This window comes from Lepisma saccharinum, chromosome 18 (assembly GCF_977018435.1).
Source record: "Lepisma saccharinum chromosome 18, izLepSacc3.1, whole genome shotgun sequence".
Lineage (NCBI taxonomy): Eukaryota > Metazoa > Arthropoda > Insecta > Zygentoma > Lepismatidae > Lepisma > Lepisma saccharinum.
Window position 1 is genome coordinate 29731415 of NC_139246.1, and position 23325 is coordinate 29754739.

The following is a 23325-nucleotide window of genomic DNA, read 5'->3' on the forward strand; positions in this document are numbered from 1 at the left end:
TAAATTTTTATTCTTTCATTATATTAACAAAGAAAAATAATGAACACTGTAATTAACGTTTAAGAGGAAGAGAGGTATTGGAGCGTTAACTTCATCACGTAAACAAAGTTGTAAATAAGTAAGTTAACTAAATATCTCGACTAAGTGTCCCATGCGTGTACTGGGTGTACTCTATCGATTTACTGATATAAACAAATTGTCTGTTCTCATCACTTGATACAAAACTTTCGTTTCCGCTAAAAATGAATACTGCTCTCCGATCTGGTCCATTGCATGTCTCTCAAATTTAGATAGAGAAAATTTGGTTCTAAATTTCTTCTTGGCAATTATTCATCTACTAATTCATCTACTACAACACCTGCAAAGTCCAGGGCCTCCTCAATGATGCAGTGGTAGCGTCGTCGTCTTGTAATCAAGGGGTCCTGGGTTCGATACCCTGTGACGGCACATAGTGGTTCGCATTCCACTTTAAACTGTAGGTCTAGTTTCGATTAGCCATACTGTGCAAATCAATCAATCAATCAATCAAACCTGCAAAGTCCATCCTTCTTAAAATGTTAAGTATCCACACTCCTCACGACAGACAAACAGACCATCCAGTTTGCACCACCCAAAGTACTCAACTATCTGCTTGTCAAAACCTTGATAATGCCTTATCCAACGCTCCCTGTTATGAAGAGTACCAAGTCAATACAATAATTTAGCACACCAAGTAATAACCCGTGGCAAAACAGCCAATGAAGGCCAGTGCCTACCTACCGACTGCCGGCCTCACTCCCACCAGAGGTAGGCAATCACCCATCCAGTTACGAGGTGACGCGTGGTCAACACAACGAACGAACCCCCAGTCGTTCTATGTTTCCTATGACCAGGTTACGCTATTTATTCGGAACTCCCCAATTTCTTCACGAGGTGGGTGCCCACTGGTTCTAAACACAGGCCGAAATATCAGCAGAAAAGCTTTTGCACTTCTCCAAGAAGACGCGAACATGCGCTCGTCTCGTAGACGGAGCCCAAAGTCTGACGCACGGCCACAGTGCGTGACAGCACACCAAGTAGACAGCTTTTAGAATCAGACACGTTTTGATTGATTTGCTTTATTAACTTTGCTTCTTGTGCGACTTTTGGTAAATTTCCGAAGATGGGGATGAGTGATGATATGATGAAATTGATGAATGGACATTCATAAACATCCGTGGCCAAGTGGGATTCGAACCCGGGATCCCTGGTGTCGTAGCGCAATGTGCTAACCACTCAGTCACAGTGGACGACATCAGACACGTTTTATTTATATTTCACACCGAAGCGACATAGCGACATGCGACACGTGAGTTTCACACTGAAGCGACAAGCTGCAAGCGGCACTTGTTTCTCTGCTCAGGTCACATGATGCCGTTATCGGGTGACGATACCGATATAATTACATTTATCAGTTTGTTAATCACCAAAAGAAAAAGTAAGAAGAGACACTGCTGTGTAAAATTTGTGCACGACAATTTAAAATTTGGAGAAGCATGTTGTGCATTATAAAACGAATAAGTCATACGTACTGACCTCAAACTGTATGCACTTGAGTTCTCGCTTTCCTTTCCAGCCTGGATATAGCAATGACTTTAACATAAGAGAAGTGGCTCTCTCTCAACCTTTGAGACTGTTGCACGGTATATTCTTTTTCTAAAAGTCAGTGCCCGGATTCCAAGAATTTTTCCTTGTAAATCCCTTTCCAGTATTATAAATTTTACACATGAATTAACATGTACTCTTAAAATTCATAACTGATAAATAAATTCTCGCAGAAGCAAGAAGAGTAATAGTAAAACTATCAATAAGTGGTGTGATCAGTTTTTGGCGACCGGCAATGTATTGAAAGAACAATGTAGTGGCAAACCAAGAATCCAGGAACAGGTTGTAGAAAATGTGCGGAGGTCATTCGAATGGAGTCCACAGAAGTCAGCAAGACAAGCAGCGAGAGAACTTGCTATGAAACGGTCAACAGTTCACAAAGTTATTCACCGTCGACTGCGCTTGTACGCACACAAGGTACAAATTGTACAAGAAATCAAGCCTGATGACCGATCAAAGCGAGAAAAGTTTGCAATCAGTATGCACGATCGAATTGCTCAGGACGAAACCTTTTTATCTCGCGTGGTGTTTTCAGATGAGGCTACAGGGAAAGTGAATCGCCACAATGTCCGTATTTGGTGTACCGAAAATCCCAATGCATTCATAGAACACGTGGGTGACAGTCCAAAAGTAAATGTTTGGTGTGGTCTTTTGGAAAATCAAATTGTTGGGCCGTTTTTCTTTCAAGAGGATACTGTCACTGGTAACAGTTACTTGGATATGTTGGAAACATTGCCATGCCACAGATAGCAGCCATGCAGCCAACATTAATCTTTCAACAGAATGGTGCCCCACCCCATTGGAGCCTTGCAGTTAAACAGTTTTTAAATGACACATTCCCATGTCGTTGGATTGGCCGTGGCGGTCCAATTCCTAGGCCTCCGCGTTCCCCCAATATTACCCCACTAGATTTCTTCTTGTGGGTGTACGTCAAAGCCAAAGTATACGCTACAAGAGTGAACGACATACTAGACTTGAAACATCGCATAAGAGATGTCATAAACTCTGTCACAGAAGACATGCTCCGCAACACATGGCGTGAAATCGACTATAGGTTTGACATTCTTCACGCCACACGAGGCGCCCATGTACAAGTGCACTGAAATGAATTTTGTGAATTTTGGTGAAAGCTTGATGAGTTACATTATCATTTTTATGTGTAGTAATTATAGTACACCAATTTTCCTTTCAGCTATATTTGTTTAAAATGTTGGAGTCTCATTGTGGACACGCTGTATTTTACACTAGCGCAACTGCATCGAAAATTTTGCACTAAACGCAAGGCCATGAAATTAGGGGGGTGGTAGAAGTTCGAAACATGTCCCCGTGTGTTCGGAGGTTTAGGAGAATGAAATATCTCGTTGGTAGAGTTGGTCTTTGTAATCCACGTGATACAAACTGACAGTATTTGCTGAAAAGGACAGGGATGACACAAAAGTGCCCTCGAACTAGGCAACGCAGCCCGTTTGACGTTTCCAACAGTGCGCGGGAACCAGTGACTTTTGTCCCGCTCTCGCTATGCTTTATCCATTATGTGGCACCAGCGCAATTCTACGAGGGTGGTTCAGCATGCTCCGCCCCTGACCCATTTGCATTGATAGTAGAGACCTGTAATTTTATATGTAACATTGTTCATTCTTTAGACTAATATCCACAAAGTTTCAAGAATTTACAACACTTTATCTATTTGTTACAGGTTGATGATCAGTAAGGAGTGTAGCCACATGTGAAGAAATGGAAAAATCTGAGGTCCGAGCAGTGATAAAATATTTACTCAAGAAAAATCTAACACCGGAAGACATCCAAACAGATATGGTGGGAACTCTTGGAGACTCTAGCCCCTGATATGACCTAGTGAAGAGATGGCGCCGTGAATTTAATTGTGGTCGGCAGACCTGTGAAGATGAGCATGGTGGTGGCCCATCTGCAACAGTGACCACACCAGAAATGATTACAAAAGAGCATGACATTACTTTGGCAGACCGGCGAGTGACTGTCCGCCATATAGCAGACACATGTGGCATCTCAACTGGCAGTGTGCATTCAATTATTCATAATCATTTGTTAATGAAAAAGATCTCTGCACGTTGGGTCCCGAGAATGCTGACGGTCGACCAAAAGAGGACACGTTGTGTGACAAGTCAGAACCTGTTACGGACAATAAAGGCTGACAAGCCAAAGCTTCTGAAGAGATTTGTTACAATGGATGAAACATGGGTTCACCACTTCGATCCCGAAAGTAAACGCCAAATCATGCAATGGAAACACCCCAATTCTCCACCCCCAAAGAAATTCAAGGTTCAACCATCAATGGGCAAAGTGTTCTGGGATACAGAAGGTATTCTTTTGATAGATTATCTCCAACAGGGAAAGACAATCACAGGTATTTATTTTGCAACTCTAATTGAAGAATTACGTACTGCCTTCAAGGAGAAACGCCGCGGAATGATGGCCCATGGTGTGTTGTTCCATTGTGACAATGCTCCCGCCCACACCTCCCAAGTTGCGGTGGCTGCAATTCATGCAGCAGGGTTCGAAATTGTCCCTCATGCCCCTTATTCTCCAGATCTGGCCCCCAGTGACTTCCACCTGTTCCCGAACATGCAGAAACACCTTCGTGGAAAACATTTTGCCAGTGATTCCGAGGTTATGGGTGTTATGAATGCTTGGTTGCAGGACCAACCAAAATATTTTTTTTTCTGCTGGGATTGAAGCACTGGAAGGCCGATTGGTAAAGTGTGTTAATGTTGCAGGGGACTATGTTCAAAAGTGACAGTAATTTGGTTTCCCTACGAGGGTTCCTTCTATGTCAGGGGCGGAGCATGCTGAACCAACCTCGTATCCAGCCGCCTATTTTCATGGCTGTGCGTTTAGTGCCACTTCTTCGTGGTTAGAGCTACAGATATACGGGCGGAGCTGTAGTTAGAGCAAAGCTTTGTGTTTGAGATCCCCAGTGGACGGAGCATGAAAAGGGTAATGTAGTCTCCCTTGTGTCATTCTCATCCACGATGTTGCCAGGTGCCTGCTCTTGCTCTATGATAATTTCCCGATTAAGAATCCTGCTCGAAACGTTTAAGTCTCTAAAGTTCAAAATATATGAGTCAATGAAAATGTTTCCATGATTTTCGTATTAATGAAAAAAAACCTTTATCATATCATTTTAATCTATTACCACCAGTTCTGTGGATCAAATATGCTAACATTTCCGTGTGCTATGTGTTGTAAGTATCCAAAACGTGCAAAATATGTACATAATCATGTAGGATAAATCATTGTAATATGTAAACATATTAAATTATGCAAGATTTCTCGTAGTTTCTCCTTCATTTGTTAAATGATGAAAGCTTCGAGTAGTTTCCTCGGAAATTCCGCCAGGGCCAGTATTGTCTTTTCTTGCGAGATGTGGTAATAGTAAAGATCAAAGTTTGCACCAACTATTGATTCCTGAGTTGTGACTTTCATGACTTAACAACGAGATCAGACAATCAGATAAAAATTATCCAATTTTTAGAGAAATCGTATATAAATGTGAGCCCCACAAATATATTTGCATTTCTCCATGAATAGTAGCCTCCTCGATGGCGCATTGGTAGCGTCATCGTCTTGAAATCAAGGGGTTCCATAACCGGTGGAGGCACATAGTGGTCTTCATCTCACTTTAAACTGTAGGTCCAGTCCCGATTACAGTAGTGTTTTACTGTATATAAAGTAGACTTAAAACATCAACTCAATCAGTAGACTAATCAGAAAATATATCAGAAAAATATATCACATGAAATTCATGTACGCGTATTTGATCATAACAACGTAATCCGCCGAAATTTCGCAGTTTTGCGTGGTTGCAAAAAAAAAGCAAGAAATTATTGTCCTACTTATAATTTATAACCACGTATCCCTAACAACGATTTTCGCTTAATCCACCGTGTTTCATTTCATAAATACAAGTTTAAAATCCTCCATAACAACAACTACCAACTACTATTCGTGGATTATTTAAGAAATAGAAATGAGAAAAACTAAATTGTCCTTGAAGGATAAGAGACGCTCCTTGTGCATTAGCTTGTGAGTAACTGAATCTGATTGGTGTACAATTGTGACGTCAACGCGTCGATTGATCCAGATCTTGTGGCATATGTTTGTCAATAATTCCTCTCTCTTTGTGAGTAGTACAAAAAGAATGCCAAATTATTATCTTCCCTACACCCATTTCCAATTCCCATTAATTAAATTCGTCAGTGTATATTTAATTATAAGCCTCACATCCCTTTTGTAAGTCATAACAAATCTCAATGACGCTATAATTTCGTGTTCAGTGTTGCCAACCACTGACACTTGTCACCTTGTTCAGATACCTAATTTTATGTAAAGTCAAAAAGGATAATGCGAGAAATAAATTGCAGCTGCTGTATCCATTCTCTTAAATAGAGTACATATATGATGGTGTTTGTGACGTATGTTATCATGTGAATGCTACAGCTATTGCTTTCGTCATACAAAGTAGCATTATAATGCACATTAGTGCTTATATTCACAAATATGCTACAGTATAAAAATCTTTGTATGTTGTAATGTTGGTTGTTTCAACATTAAAGTAACTCCACACTGGTTGATTGATTGAATTATGTCATTTTACGTCGCTTTTCTTTTTGCAAATCGATGAGGATGACTGACGATGTGATGAAATTGATGAAGGGACACTCACAGTGAACACCCATGCCCAGGTTGGGATTCAAACCCGGGACTCCTGTCGTCGTAGCGCGGGGTACTTACTACTCCCTCACGGAGGTTGGTAACTCCACAGTGGTGTCACTCGTTATGATTGATATCTCCAAAGATTATCATTTCGTTAAAAATGCGCGTTTCCTACTGGAGATATTTCTAAGTATTTAGATAGAGAGCGATGGAGATAAAGAGTGGAAGAAGGGGACGGATGGAGAGGACGAGACAGAGTCAGAGAGGCAGAGAGGAAGAAGGAGACATAGGGAAAGAGGGAGAGTAGGAGGAGAATGAAGGGTAGAGGGGTAGTTGTGATAGAGGGGTTGGAGAGGGAGGCGAAGTGTGTGGGAGAGACAGAGGGGAAGGGAGAGAGTACAGAAAGACAGAGAGGTAGGAATAGAGCATAGAAAGACAGATAAATAGGGAGAGAGTACAGAATGACAGATAGGTAGGCAGAGAGTACAGAAAGACAGATAGGTAGGGAGAGAGCACAGAAAGACAGAGAGAAATAGGGAGAGAGTACAGAAAGACAGATAGGTAGGGAGAGAATACATAAAAACAGCAGAGATCTAGGAAGAGAGTACAGAAATACAGCAGAGAGGTGTGAGAGAGTTCAGAAAGACAGAGAGGGGTAGGGAGTGAGTACAGAAAGACAGAGAGAGAGAGAAGAAGATAAAAAGAGAAGAGAAGAGACAGGCAGGGAAAGGCAAACAGAGAGGGGAGATTGGAAGAGATTCAAAGAATAAAGAGGGAGAGAATGGAAAAGAGAGAGAGACAGACAGAAGAACAAAACTCTAGAAATAAATCTGGAAGATCAAACTAATGGAGAAGAAACAAATATCCAAAGCTAGAATAAAGAGAAGCTCGAAAGCGAAAGGGAATAATGGAAAAATAACAGAAAACGGGAGAGATAAGAGGACAAAAAGATCAAGACGAAAAATAAGCGAGAAAACTAGATTCAATGACTGACAGAAAGGCGTAAATCTAAAAAGATGAAAATCAGAAATAACGATACAAATGAATGAAAAAACGAGAAATGACCAATTTTCCCTTTTATTGCGGAGGAGGGGGGTCCCTCTTTGCCCCTCTCTGTGGGGGACATGGACACTCATAACTTAATATTAAATTTTGTATGATCAGATTCAGAATTATTCTGTTGCTGGCAATGTGGTGAGCATGGGGAATCAAATCAAGAAAAATACAGAATCTTTGTTGGGAAACCAAGTGGTAAGAGACTTGCAGGGAAATACGGTTGAAAGCGTAAGGAACATCTTGAGATGGAACGAATGCAATTAGCAAGGTCAACGTTGGATTTATCTTGCCCAGGTTAGAAACAGATGAGAGGATTATGGTGCTGCGGCAAAAAACCTCCTGGTTTAGGAATACGTAGTTGTAAGGTGCTTTTCATGTGTACAATTTTTTGGATTTTTTTCCGATACATAGTTGGAATTACTGCAATTGTGTTCCAATGATAAATTTTGGACGTGGCCTTGCTTCAGCGCCTGCGTCGACGCTAAGACATTCTGGGACTGAAGGTCGATGAAAGAAGCCCTGAAATTCCCCTGGATCAGGGAGAAAAGTTCTTTTCTTTGTTTTACGCAGAACAAGACAGAACTGTCGCTCCGAATACAGGACAAGGATGAGAATAAAAGAGTGGAGAGACCCTTCTAGTGCGTCCTCAGGGGTGACCCCGTTCTCCAAGTTGGTGAGACCTCTTCTGATCTGCATGTCTCTGTCCGCACACCGGTTCCCGGTCTTAGCATTTGACGGAAACATCCTTGCACTTTGCATTTGGCACTTGTATGCCTTTATAGGGGCAGGTATTCCGTTCTACCACTTACTCTTTGGATTCATTGACATCATCCTTAACACAGACAACTTTATGAGCATCATCTTCATTGCGATGACGTTTATTTACATCTCACAAGGCAGCTTCAGGATCTTCCTTGTACTTTTCAGGAAAGAAAGGATAACCAGGTTGGCAGGAATGTGTAGTCAGGTCCCTGACTGTTGTTCTGAGTTCAATGACTCTCTCCAACTGGCCATGAAGAATATTGAAACACGATGCTTCAGATTATTTTTAACAATGTATATTTCTACTCAACTGGTGGGGCTTGGGTTCATCGGTCTACCCTTCGTGAAGTTTTCCAATGAGGATAACTCTACCGTGGAATTTCTAGATCCGGCATTGAAGCGAGGGATCAAAGCATCTAAACCCATGGTAGTCACCTGCTGGTTCCCTTACGATGCGTCTCGAAGTCCGGTCTACGAGATAGAAGTCTTTCTCCAATCCCTTGGCACCTTGTGGACCGTAGGAGCCGTGACGACCTGCGATTCGCTCTTCTGTTCCTTTGTCATCTACGTCATCGAAATGGTGGAGCACCTCAGCAGAATGGTTGCCCACGTCACTGGAGAGTTAGCGGACGATCTTCTAACAGATCTTCGTCCAGATAGCGCCACGGACGGTGAGGAACGAAAACAAAGGAACCTTGGAAATCTTGACATCCGACAGCAACTCACCACGGATAAAAATATGGATACGTCCAACGAGAGTGAAGCTCCTGCGAAATTAAAAATTGCGTCCCACCGCCGTAAACTATTGAATATTTGGATAAAACAGCACCAGGCTATTCTCAGGTATGTTTCCATGATAGTCTTGTACGATTTTCAGAAGAAACACAATCAGTTATTTCGTAAGCATTGCTGTATTTCTACTAGCTTCGAGGAACTGACTGAGTTACTTCTTAAACAGAGGAAGTGTGGTATTACTATTTTAAATCAGTGAAATTCAGTATTTTCTAAAACGTATGATCTGTAACAGAAATTAATTTTCATGTTTTAAATAATTTATTTCCTGAAACTGAGTAATTTTTAAAGAGATGAACTGTAAGAGATACTTATTAAAACAAAGGAACTTTTATTGAAACCCAGCTACTTTTTAATCCGAATATACAGGAAGTGAAACTCAAGTACTCGAACTGAAACCCAGTCTCTATCTATTAAATTGAAGTGCTGAAAACAAAACCCACTTACTTTTTAATCCGAATATACTGGCAGTGTAACTCAAGCACTCGAACAGAAACCCAGTTTCTGTCTATTAAACGGAAAAGTTGGAATTGAAAGCCACCCACTTTTAATAAGAATATACTGGAAGTGAAACTCAAGTTCTCGAACTGAAACCTAGTGTCTACCTATTAAATTGAAGTGCTGGAATTGAAACCCAGCTACTTTTTAATCCGAATATTCTGGAAGTGAAACTCAAGTGCTCGAACTGAAACCCAGTTTCTACCTATTAAACTGAAGAACTGGAACCGAAACCAAGTAACATTTTAGCGCATGAATTTCAATTGAAATTTGGTTATTTTTATAAATGCTCTGTGCTGTTTGAAACTCGGCTAGTTTTTAAAATCGAACTGCATGAAAATAATTTATTGTTAAAACACTTTCATATTCAACAACTGTCTTAAACAAATGAACTCAGTTAATTTTTCGAGTCTATGTACAAGATATCCAGATATTGAAACTTATGTTTTCAACATTACTGACTAATTGTAAGTAACACATTTCTGTATAATACTGAATCCATTACAAAATGATATAATTAAAATCTAACGTTTCATAATTTAATTTAATTTAATTTTAGTACAAACAGAATTGCAACAAAGAATAATATAAAAGATCCATAGTATAGCCATTCGGATTGTGTTTGCTCTTACAGCTGTGATTGTTAGTTGTACGGGCACTGATACTTCTGAGTTTGTAATAATCCCATTAAGTTTCCATGGAATTGTTACAACCCAGAAGTGTTCATGACTGTACAAATTATCTCGAAATGGAATTTACTTGAATTTGATGTACATGTGTAATTTACAACACTAGGAAAAGCAATAGCATTAACAGAAGCACCTGTCATTTCAGAATAGTGGACGAAATAGAGGAAGTGTTTTCTCCTATGATTCTATACACTTTCCTTCAAGGTGGAGTCATCCTGTGCTTCCTGGCTTACCTTGCAGTAAAGGTAAGTAGAGAATATCATAGCTAATGCATTCACATTCAGTTAGTTATATTCGACCAACATATATAAAACCCCAATACAAATCACTCACTCTGGTTCAATGATACTAATTCTCGCCATGAAGGAAACCTCGGATCAAGAAATGCTTCGTTACGATCCTCCACGAAATTGTCTCAAGAGACCGAGAATATTCAAACATTTTCCATAGTTTTCAGGTTTTGAATATTAGACTGTATAAACCATACTAACGTAAGATTGTGAACTAACTTTTCAAAAAAGGAGACGTAAAGTGTTTTTACTCATTTGGTTCCTTTCCTTATACTGACGTTCCCACAATCATTATGAGCATTGAGGGAGGAGTCCATGTCAATATTCGAGTGCACAAGATGTGGTTTTAACACGTTGAAAGTGGAAAATACAGTGGCGGCGAATAGGAAAGCGTTAGGGAGCAGATTCCCCCACATTTTGCCACTTTTGTTCACGCCCTATGCTAAACCTTATGTATCAGGAAAATTAAACTGTCATTAGCCCCCCTTTTTTTTAACTTAATCGCAGCCAATGGGCAAGTGATATGTGCATGTTCTGAATGAAGGGGAGATATTGACGTCTTGGATAAAGATTTACTAAGAGAAAGGTACTTTTAATTTTCTACAAATTTATTTGACCTCCAGATTATGCTTACGCCACATAAAAATTCCCAAACACAAAAATACAATATCGGTTTACCGTTATGTATTCAGTGTGGTTTTGATCATGATTGTCGACATACACTTTAGAATATATCGGATTAAATGCTTTTACGTTCCAAATTTATAAAATGGATCTATGTGTTTTTGCTCTTTCCTTATTTGTGATTTTGTCAACAAATTACACTGAAATAGTTTACTGAAACTGAATACCCCAGCCTAACAGATTAACATTTGTGAGTGTCTAGCACAGCGCGCTACGACGCCAGTGGTACCGAGTTTGAATTCTGGAAATGGATGTTCTTTTATGAGTGTCTCTTCATCAATTTCACCATATCATCACTAATCCTCATTATCGCAAATCAAATATGTATTTGGCAGCAACAGATGACAGGCGGGTAGAAATATACTCTTAAATACGTTAATAAACTGGAATTTCATAAGAATTTCAGTTAACGAAATTTTCATTCCCATAAGTGTTCTTTAAACACAACAGTTCGTTTCATGACCACTGTTCAGTGCAAAATGTAAATTGCACTTATATTGATAGGCATTGTTTTTGCAATATCTAAAATATGTTCATTATAACCAGGGGTTTCAAAATAGATTCTTTATTTTTCAGTTCCATGACATCATGACTGTTATTCTGCTGGCAGGATTCTTCACTGTGATGATTCTGCAGCTCTACTTCTTGTCCTTGTCTGGTGAGAGTATCATGAAAGTGGTAAGATGGAAACACTGGAATCTTATTGTTTCTGCAATTGCTACTAGTAGGAACATTTTGTTTATTTTCCGCAATACGTTTTCACCAATTGTGTTGCCAGTCTTTCCACACTATGTTCTGTCCGTGTACATACATACGTGGCCTGTCTGATTTGGGTTTCATCCACAGATCCTGTCTCCAGAAATTTAGCGAACAGCTTACCGACGGTACCATGGTTGATAGGGAACCTATCTGGGTGACGGTGGTAGAAATCATCTACAATCACCCTCGTGCGTCGCTCACTTGGCTCAGCACGATCGGAATGCCTTCTGTCTACGTAAAAGACATGCTGTGTTACGTCACCTGCAATGATGAAGCAAACAAAGAAACGTTAATATCTTCGTCACGGTTGGTGCTAGAGCAACAATTACCATACCATTGAACTTGTGAGAAAATTTCCAACTAAATTGAGATGTCACAAGCTGTGGTTTCCATTTAAAATGTTGAAGATTCAAGATGGCGACCATCATCGGCATACACCTTATAATATTTCCCCCATCCCTATTACAAACTTACAGTGTTACTTTCGCGGAACAGTATGGCATTCAACTTCTATTCGGTTGTCTCCATAGTTTTGGACTAACCTGTATATGCTACTACTCGACACAAACAGTACTGAATCTTAAGAGAATTATATTTAATTAAAATGATGACAATTTACGATTTAAAGACAACTGCATTCTTAAATTACAATAGTTTAAATCAATGGTGAAAGTCTTCCAATATTACGGTAGCAGTTTCCCAAATCTGACCCTGTCTATACCATGCATGTTGCATGCATTCTAATGTACAGGTGTTCTATGGACACCTGTAGCTTGTACAGAGCAATCTAATCTCTGGTTCTTTCCTTTTCCCGAATTATAATTTTGTATTACTCTGAAAAAAAGGCCCACTTCTACACACACGCACCTAAGTAATATTAAATCAATTGAAGTAATACGAAGCTATTTGTGATGCTTCTTCGAGTCCAAATGCATTTATAATTACAAATGAGTTCAATTGTTCAGAATTGGTTACGAAATACGAAACATTAACCCTGCAAAATAGTCATATGTGCTGACCCATCCATTATTTTTAATTCATTCATTCTAATTACATTCGATGAGAAATTTGACAAATATTCTAACTCTACCGTTTTCAATGGACACAACTATTACACTATATTTACCTTTAATTTTTTTCTCGGTACAGTCATGGAAAATAGTCCTTGGGCCACGAGACCTACGATATCGTAACATCTTAAAGACTGTTGTCTATGCCTGGCGGACCTGGATTCTCGGGAATGATTGAGTATTGACAGCAGCGTGAGTCATACCCCAAGGCCCAGCCATAACAAACAACAGCTGGGTGCCGTGAGACCACCAGAAAAAGTTTCAGGAATTGGTTTCTTAACAACAGCTATTCGTAATAAAATGTTCTCCTTACTGATATTAGAATCATTGTCAAGAAAGTTCACTGAGATGGTGGTTTTCGTCGAATCATCATCGCGCAACACACATGCTGTCAACCCAGAAGTCCTTGAAAAAGATTGGAGTTAAAAACAACTACTTGACAAATGATAAGACGAATCGATATTCATTAGTCCCAACTTAGAATTTTGTGTAAGACATGGATCATCATGTCCTATCATCCATTTCATAACTTCATTAATCATCCTCATCGCCTTTGTTGACGCCAAGTGCTAGAAAAGCAATAAAAATAAGCAAAATTAAGAAATTAATAAATGATATTTTCAGCGATTTCACGCAGCGACTCAGTTGCATGTAGACAAAGTTTCGTTAATCAGGAACCAAGGGCCCCCTCGTTGTGCTTCAATGTCATTTTCCCTCCACTTTGCCTGCCGCGATTAACCTGAAGTTGATTAATGCACAATCCACAAAGTGCACCAAAGCGGCGCATATTATCAATAGGTAAACTATGTGATATTATGCTAATTTAGCATTTAGTAATAAAATGTGAATTTTGGGGGGTTCAGTTAAGTGGCTGCACATCCATTACGTAATAGCGATATCATCAAATTGTACGAAGCGCGTCTACACCTACGTAAAGTGTCAGTCCCCGTCATAGTCGTGCGCAGACCCTCTGATTAGAGGAGGATAGCCTTGATTATATTTCAGGCCGGAAAAGAATAACGTAATTTCATCTCACTTGTTTAAATTGTATTGCATTGATGGGTGTGTTTATATATACGCCCCTCCACCCGCCCCACACACACATATAAATACATACATATATATAAATATATACAACACACACACACACACACACACACACACACATATACCAACAGTAAAAATCATATAAATTGTCTCTCAAATCTGCCCGTTCCTTTTACTCCAAACAATTGTTCATGCACTTAAGAGAAAACCTTTTAGCAGCAGTACTTCTCTCCTCGGTAATATAAAATGCATTACAGAAAACAAATTGCGAGCGAAGCGACCAATAAATTTTCAGATCCAAATTTTTGCAAAATAAAAACAATGTCGATTTAATATGGGAAAAAAATTCATGGAGCGCCATATTATTCTCTTTTAAAATTTTTTTCATTTAGATCGTTTGGCGTCCAGAGTTAACTCCCGCCGACCCCTAGCTACGGCTCTGAACTTGACTAGACTGCAAGAAAAGAAGACATTGCGAGCGAAGCGAGCAAGAACATTTTACAAAAGGTATTTATATTTGTATAAAATTTGAAATCAAGGGGGCAATTGCAGCTCTGTCCCCCCCCCCCCCGCAGGTGCTCTTGGCAGTCAGGAAGAAATAATGCAAGAAAGACGTGAAAACAAAATCCATCTTGAGTATCCTTTTGTCCTGCTACTCTTAGATTCTGCTACTCTTGCTTTCCTTTACTTCCATGTTTGCCCCCTAAAATTGATTTCCGTTCAAGGTTGTGGGGGGCTGTGGTTTCGCCACTGCACCCCCTTCCCCCGTAGTTGCCTTGTCTTGAACTTTAATCGGCTTGAAAATACTTAATTTTCTTTAAGAGTATAATATAGTTTAATAACGGCGATAGGATTCATCTATCCGAAATGTCTAGGTGAAAATATAATAATATAGGGGCAAAGATGTCTGGAGTGGAGGCAAGGATTGCCACATCTTCCCCTTAGAAAACGAATGTCAACCAAAAAGTACGTTTTCACATGTATAATTTGATTTCAGTCATAATAATTTACATTAATTATTATAATGAGGATGCAGGAATGCGATAATGCAACACTATTATCGGGGCAATATGCCGCATGAATAAATACCTTGCTTGTCTCTTCGTGGAAAACATCTGCAGACGTCCATGATTAGGGGTGCATTTGCCCTCCCCCTGGCCCCATGGGCGCACGCCTATGATCCCCGTGATGGAAGATGTAGCGCAAAGCCAGACCTTTAAGATCAAATTTGTTTTGTTATTGTTTTTGTTAGTAATTACCTCAGTTTTCTTCCTCTGAAGTTAAATTATTCATGACGACGATTTATGATTACATTAAAGACATGAATAAACATACACAATGAATCCATTTTGGTCGGAACTCGAATTCGGAACCTTGTTCGGCAAGAAATAAAAATATCCATAAGGCATGAGTGTTTCATTGGAGATGTTCCTCTACTTCCGTCATTTTATCACTAATATATTTCTTTAATATACAATAACAAGTCACAACTACCTAAAAATAAATATTATTTTGCATTTTTACATGCATATGTATTTTTACGGTTAGAGTGTGAACTGGCACCTGTTTATTTAGATTGTTCTTTATGTTTCGTGTGTAGTTAAAGATAGGAAATATGCTTGAGGAACGATTAGGGCTACAAGAATTTCGTCCGTGACGGAGTGGTTAGCACAGTGCGCTACGATGTCTGATGTCCTGGGTTCGAATCCCGTCGTGCGTATGGGTGTTCTTTGTGAGTGCCCCTTCATCAATTTCATCATATCACTCATCCTCGTCGTCGCGATTAGCAAGAGGTGAAAGTAAAACGACGCTAAATAAGAAAATAAAAAGACGTATAAGAATCAATCTTATTTCCGGATGTGTCCTACATTTTATAGTTGTGTCTGGCCTCCGGAAGGAATTTGAAAGATATCGCAAATGTCTTATACGTATTTTGAGCATCACGTAACTTCAAATTAGATGGAGAAACAGAAAAACTGAGGGAAGTCTAAGATAACGTGGTTCCTTGGAGAAGTATGCTTAAATCAAATAGTGTGCATGGTTGCTACTGGATGTTCGGAAAAACAATTACAATCCCAGCTCAGAAATTGCTTCACCATTTTCTAGATCAGAAAAAGTCCGGATATATGTATAAAAATGCTTACTTTGTGAAGTTTTATCGATATAAGTGTCGGTAATTTATTCGAAGTAATAAGTAATTTTTCTCGTTATTGGAGAAATAAGGCACACAATACTGTTTTTTCCCAGTGTATAGTAGTTTTTTACATATTAATAAACAAGAACTTCCAGACTTTGTTTACGAAATTGTGAATTTTTTCCTTCCCGAATTCATGGATTGTTTTCTCTTCCTGGCCCCACATCGACGAAAAACGTTCTGTCTTACATACACAAGTTCAAATCACATACAGCCGTGCTATTAATTAGCAGTTGAGGAATTTTGAACTCAACCGTTCACTTCAACATTAATTTTTCAGCTGAAGATGTGTCATATTCTCGTTATATGCTAAGATGTCCTAGTAACCTATTATAGTTACTGCAAATACGACCGTGTTCAACATTTTGAGACAATTTGTCCTACGTTCCGCTGACGAGTGATCTGATAGCCCTATGTGTGATGAGAACTGTTTTTACTCAATTTCTGATATAATTTATTCCAGCATTTCCTTCAACTTTTATTACCTTGTTATTACCTCCAACGCTTACACAACTTTTCTTTCGTGCTCGACCTTTGGGTTCAGAAATGTTTGCAACACCCCCATCTCCCGCGTGTAAATAGCAGGCAACAACACTCTGGAAGACCATAATGTATACAACCTGTTTACTACCTATTTTACGAAAATATTAGAATGTTAGCTTGATATAACTGTGGATTGGAACGAACGAAATAAAATACCTGTTTTATACGCACACTGGAACAAGCGCAGGCCTGCTGTGAGTCACTGTGGCAGTGAAGGTCACTGATCGAAGCAGTTGGTGCTTGCTTACTACAAGCATGCGCCTTATCTTTCCTCAAGGAAACACGGAAATCTTAGTTACTTTCTTTCGCCAGACTAATGGTGAACATTTACAGGAACGTAAGGCGTAGTATCGTATTCTATTGGAATTAGATTTCGTGGTGTTTAAAAGATATCATAACAATATGTAAATCTCTTTTGTGACCTGCACTGAACTTATTTTAAAGTTTCGTTGACATGTGAAAGCGGAAATTTAGAGATCCTTCTTCCTTACGATTTCTAAACAACCGAAGAGTGTGGTGAACATGAAACTACTTATTGTTCACAACAACGATATGCATTATACAAATGGTCCTTAATCAAAAACCCTATTACATCACAGGAAGTGATATTTAAAGCAATTCTACCACGTATCCAACGTAACCAATATTCAGATTGATTCCAAGCTTCTGTTTGGGTTATTTTGTGTCGCATTTTTAGCTCTTGCGATAATCGCGACGACGAAGATGATGGGTAATGATACGAATGCAATGCTACATCTAAGCCTCAACAGGTTTCAAAAATGGATCCTCTGGCTTTGTAGAGAGTTACGGTGATTTTTATTTTTATTTTCATTTGGTATTTTAAGTCCACTTTATGCACACAAAGGCTAATCGAGACTGCATCTGCAGTTGAAAGTGGGATCCTAACCACTGTGTCTCCACCGGGTATCGAACAGAGGACTCCTTGATTACAATGCGACTCCTCTACTACAGCGCCATCGGGAAGGATGAGAGAGAGAGAGATGGAGAGAGAGAGTTACGGTGACCACGATAATCAAGAATTGAAAGTAGCAGAACGCCTAAGCTATTCGTTTGTCAATATTGGAATCGTTAATGAATGTTATGAATGTCAGTTCAAATTGAAAAAAATAAACTACTTGTAAAAGATTTCCAGAGTGCCGTTACAAATCGTTAATTTTTCTCTTTCCACACATTACTTTGCTACTATGTAGATATTTGCATGCTAAGTTGTAGAAAGTGCTGCATTTTCAGTGTTTGGAATTGCGATTTATTTCTGAGAATGGAGTGAGTAGTGGGAAAAGGATCACCTCACATGTTTGGATTATACCTCCCCGCCAAAAAAAATACACAAAATATAATCGGCTGTTGTTCTTATAAGGAAATATAACATGTATGAATTGTCTCAAGAAATATTGGAGCCTATTCACATCCCTACGGAACTTGGAAGAAAGCCCACGTAGAGATTTGGAAGTTTGTTACAACAAAATTGGGATGTATAGTAAATTAAAATGCAAAGTCCTACCTTGTGCTTTGCACCAAGCCATGAAGATAGGGGGTGTGGAGTTAGTGGAGTTAGGACCCCACGCTTTCTTCATCAGGCGGAAGGTGGGAATGATGTGATCAGCACCACGCCCCTGGCCGCCATACCCTCCCCCCTTCCCCAGAGTTTCCTCCAGGTACCGACTTTATACGACGCTGGGTGGGCACCGAAGCAGCTTGAACAGGTGGACAAAATCCCGATTATCTCCCGTCGAGGATCGAACCCAGATCTCTCGCATGGTAATAAAACGCCCTAACGACTGTGCTACTGCGGCACATAGAGTAATTAAGGCAAAATTTGTTTTAGCGTTTCGTTCAACGTTTTTAGGGGAATCATTTTCGGAGATATAACGGGTAGCTCTTGTCGGTTCTGCTACCTGGGTTGAGAAAAGGCGATTTTCTGACTAACAACATTCCACCTGACAAGTCACGTGACTTTCCGACATTTCCTGTGCCTGTTGGCTTTTGCATGAAAGACGAGTTGCTCTTGAAACAGACAGAATCACCCGATCACCTAATGGTGCAATGTGTGTTGCCTACCCTTCCGGCATTATTTACTGCCATTAAAGTCTTATGGGGAATAACTTTTTTCCACCACTGTACGTTCGGTAACAAAATGGTAGTACAACTTTGTATAATTAAGGTTTCTTATTTATAAATATTAAAACATGATTGTAGAAAGTGCAAGTTTTTAAAGCCTTTATTTTTTGCAAAAAAAAATAAAGGTGCACTAAATGTAATTTTAATTAAAAAGTTTTTTAAAAAATGAAATTTTCGTTCATGATGGAATGATTTTCTTTTCTCAGACCTGCGTGCCAACAGATACATTGTACGAGGCGCCCTGGTGGAAATGTAGTGGAGGCATTCGGAAAGACATGAAGATGATTTACTTTAGATGCCAGAAGCCACTGGTGTTAACAGGAATGGGATACTTTGTATTATCCTTCGAAGTTTTAGGATCGGTAAGCGAAGTTGCTGAGAAGTACTCGTATTTTCTTTGCAATATCATTGCTTATTTCTATCTTTTTTACCTTTACCATCACTGGTGGTTTCGGGATATTATTTATAGCGTGCTCCACGGGATTACAATGTTGACCTAAGGAGGGCAATTCCCTCTACTTTCCCTACAAGTACCGTAACGATCTGTACAATCTTTGAAAATGTAAAATACGAAGAACTCTAAATCCCAGACATTTAGCCATCACCTTTCCAGACAGGAAACAGATAGAAACATCTATGAAATGTCTTGTCAGACATTGCTGAGCTTCCTTGATCGCCATCGTTGTAAACAGGCGTAAACAATTGCAATCAAGGAAGAGACTACAGGTACCTTTGTCGGCATTATTGAGTAAATTCGATTGGAATAAATGTCTGGGAGGATGGTGGTCAGTAGTCAGTCAATTACAAGCATTAGATGGAGAGATGGAGAAGTAGGATTGCAGGAAGAACGTGTTCATACGAGTCAGACTCTTTTGTACATTAGCGACAATAACCTTTCATCGGAGATCTTCAGCTGGTGTGCAGAGACAAGTATACCATTTTCCACTAAGCCATGTTGATAAAGTCTGTAGGGGTTTAAACTCAAGTGTTGTGTATTGCCATTCATATGTGTGTAATTATTACCTCTCGCACTTCACCATCAAGCCTACCACAAATAGCGAGTTGCTCCATACACAAGTATAAATGATCAGAGAGCTACATCAAGCCAGTTCGATCCCACATACCGGAGGGTATGATAAGATATAACCTTGGCCGAACATCTACAGTAAGTCAGAAACTTATGTACTAATTCAATTACCTCAAAGGCCGTGGCGTACCCCCGTTGAAATATTTACGAAATAATAATGTTCATAACAAATTATGGAAATTTTATTTTACTAGTATACGATACAAATTGAGTAGGTACATGATCACACAGAAGAAAATATAAACACTACGTGAATGTAATAACAAAATAAACTTTGCTACAATGAAATGACAAGAGAAAATAAATAAAATGTATCTAGGGTGTGTATGCAAATAAATGACAGGAATAGTAATAATGAACATAATACTTAATTTCAGTTCAGTTTAAGGTAAAATAATTTCTAATACTTGTAATTCACATGAATTTTCAGTTTTATTCTTACTTTGATTTTGATCATTATTTACTGAATGATATAGTGTTTTACGAAAGCGTATGTACTTTTACTTCATTTGGAAATGCATTCCACGTTTTAAATGCCGCGCAACTGAACGAAGATGGGCAAGCAGAGCTTCTGCAATGTGATGTATTTTTTGGTGTGGTTCGACTGCATTTCACTCCTAGCTTTAATCTTCTCGGATATTCTGCGTTGTTTCTATTTATGACATTATAATTGTTCAATCCCTGAAGAGGAGATTGACATTAGCTCTGTAAAGCTCGGAAATCACCTGCTTGATACCCCGATAAAACCTCTTCGTGCCAGGAGAGCTTCAATAATAATTTAACATCACAGTAGTCGAAAACAGAGTGTACTGAAGAGTGTGTCAAATGTAATTTTATTTCAGATGAAATGAAGTTAACAAGTGTGTAAACGTAAAGCTTATTTAGAATTGAATATCCTTTTTCACATTGTTTTAGTACATACCAGTCAAGTTGCTGACACACGGAAAATGCTAAATTTCTTATTGTTACAGATAATGCTCTGTTCTGCGTTGCAGTTAATACTTTGTATTCGCTAACGTTAATATGTAGAAGTTCTTGATATTGCTTCCCATAAAAGTAAAGGTTGATTTTTTGCATTTGGAACCAAGGAAATTTATTCACAGCAGTTACTAATATTCTTAATGTAATTCCTTTCTGTAATTTCCCGACATCTGTAGATATGTCATCGGAATAACAGTGTACAGGGTGGGCGGAAAGTACAATTACACTGGCGGAAAGTCTATTTACACAGGACGAAAAGTTTTCATTTTAAGTCCTTATTCATATGATTTCGCATTGTTGGGATGCCTAGCTCTGCAGAACGTTTGCGTGTTGATTTCATTGTTGATCGTTGAATCGATGCTTCCACAGCGGCGAAAGTTCCGCCTCGATTGCTCGGTCTCCCACTCCGAGGAGAATCAAGAACACTTCCCGTAGCAAACGCCTTCATCTCCCACCCCAGTAACGTTGGCCGTGACGGTGATGGTTTTCCAAACGAACTTGAAAATCGTTTATTATATTCTGCAATGTTTTCGCGGTGAATGCAAGTTCATGCACCCACACATAAGCCACCAAATGCTCTTCCACAGTGAAAGAACGTGCGCTCGCCATCACTACTCACTCAGAATGTTTGCGAGTTTTTCTTCAACCAGGAGGCAGCTCGTTAGTCAGTGACGCCAGGCACAGCTCGTGGAAGGTTGCAAGAAGGATAAGGGTGATTGTCCGATAAGATAAGATTATATCCAACGGAATAAAGTAACTTTATATTATTTTATTAAAGTGTAAAGGAACTTTCCGCACACCTTGTACATAACAGAATTTCACAAACATCACGAAGTCAGCAGCTGCTAATATGAATAACAAAGGACTGAAGATTGAACACAAAACGTTCACTGGCATAGTTGATGACAGTTTATTTGTTAATACACGCTGTTGCCTTCCACGGAAATACTTCTCGGACCTTTTAAGTGATGTTGGGAGAAATTGATAATTTCATTGCAATACTTAGCGTATGTTATACTGTGTCACGAGGTTTGTTGATATCAAGAAAAGCTAACATTGTTACTTGCGGCTTATCCATGGATACTATCGTTACTCACTTTCAGGAGATTGGTTTCCATGCCATAATGAGGGCAAAAACTGATTGTAGAGGGGTTAAAACGTTATATATAAGATGACTGTCAAATCTCCTCTCGATTTTTTCCCCGGACACGATCCTGAATTATTTGTATCGTTAGTTCCAAACACCTTAATACGAGTAATTAGTATATTAGATTGTTTAAAACTAATACTCAATACTTGTACATTTTCGATTAACTAACAGTATATAAATCTATAATTACAGATGCTTGGTGCCACTCTATCATATTTCATGGTGCTCATGCAGCTTCAGTAGATCAATAATCTCACAACAATGAGGCAATTTGTTCAACAATAATCTACTCATCTGTTTAAAAATAATAACACTGTCGCATGTTAAAAGCAATCTACAAATTATTTTGCATGTCTTGTGTCATTGCTTTAAAAATTTCTTTAACGGTTCAGTAACAATTTGCATATATTGTTATCACGTGTGTAACTTTAAATCGGTTTAGGCTCAGTTAGAAAATTAATAAGCAATCAGACATGTTTTCTGTGGACATTAGGGAAGGGACAAAACTTTTGCGCTGTATTTAGTTTCAAATTCAGTTTCTTTTTTCGAAAGAGTATAATAGTGTTCTCTTCATTATTATGTTCAAGTTTTCATTTGTTTATTGGTCTTTATAAAATGTCTTGGATAGTTGAGTTGTTATACTATTATGTTATTTAACGTGCACGGTGCACAATAATAGATGATTCTGTGGTACAAACTAAAGAGATTTATGATTTTATTGATAGTTAATTATTTTGAGTTTTTGTTTATCAGTGACATTAGTACTTGTAATTCTTGAGGTCAAATAAAATTTTGGTACGAAAATTATGATTGATTTATTTAGTTTTACAACAAGAATATCAACTTACGTAAGTTGATATTCTTATTTATTGTTCAACCTCATGGTTATGTTTAAATGTGTAATCGTCCACACCATGAGGACAGAAGCTCATACCTATAAAACTCCAATAAATCTTCCTGAACATAGTTTGATTTAAAATACTCTACCGTAAATTAATATACTGCGCTGGTACACATCTCAACAGATGAATAGTATTACAATTACAGGTATTTCTGCACACCTGCTTCTCATTGTTCGTTCCGATACCTTTTTCGCGATTTCACCTCTCCAAATGTCAGCTAATCGGCGGGTAGACAGTCTACGAGAAAGCTTGTCAGCTTTTCCTAGACCGTTTCATTTTTCTATCTTCCCTGGGTGTTGTAACTCCTTTCCTTCCACTGCCTTTTATACGGTCTGTACTTCCAGTCTCTGTATTCCGCCGAACAGAA

The 23325-nt window shown here is 38.9% G+C and overlaps 2 protein-coding genes across 2 annotated transcripts in view; both read left to right on the top strand.

The window, feature by feature from the left end:
* The window catches only part of LOC146002183 (odorant receptor coreceptor-like), a 66078-nt gene extending 58443 nt beyond the window's left edge, over positions 1-7635 (top strand). The window contains exon 7 of the mRNA XM_083139900.1: positions 7480-7635. Coding sequence (XP_082996026.1) covers positions 7480-7635 — 156 coding nt within the window. The remainder of the gene's footprint in view (positions 1-7479) is intronic.
* Positions 7636-8425: 790 nt separating this feature from the next.
* On the top strand, positions 8426-22299 carry LOC146002184 (odorant receptor coreceptor-like). The gene is made up of 5 exons (XM_083139901.1): positions 8426-8976; positions 10258-10357; positions 11663-11764; positions 19045-19200; positions 22249-22299. Exons 1-5 carry the CDS (start codon positions 8426-8428, stop codon positions 22297-22299), a joined length of 960 nt encoding a protein of 319 aa, XP_082996027.1.
* Positions 22300-23325: the final 1026 nt, after the last annotated feature.

Excerpts from the sequence above, each read along its gene's own strand:
- LOC146002184 (XM_083139901.1), top strand. The coding sequence starts at position 8,426 with ATGTATATTTCTACTCAACTGGTGGGGCTTGGGTTCATCGGTCTACCC. Across the intron at positions 10,358-11,662 it reads TGGCTTACCTTGCAGTAAAG|TTCCATGACATCATGACTGT; the intron begins GTAAGTAGAGAA and ends TTTATTTTTCAG. Across the intron at positions 19,201-22,248 it reads CCTTCGAAGTTTTAGGATCG|ATGCTTGGTGCCACTCTATC; the intron begins GTAAGCGAAGTT and ends CTATAATTACAG.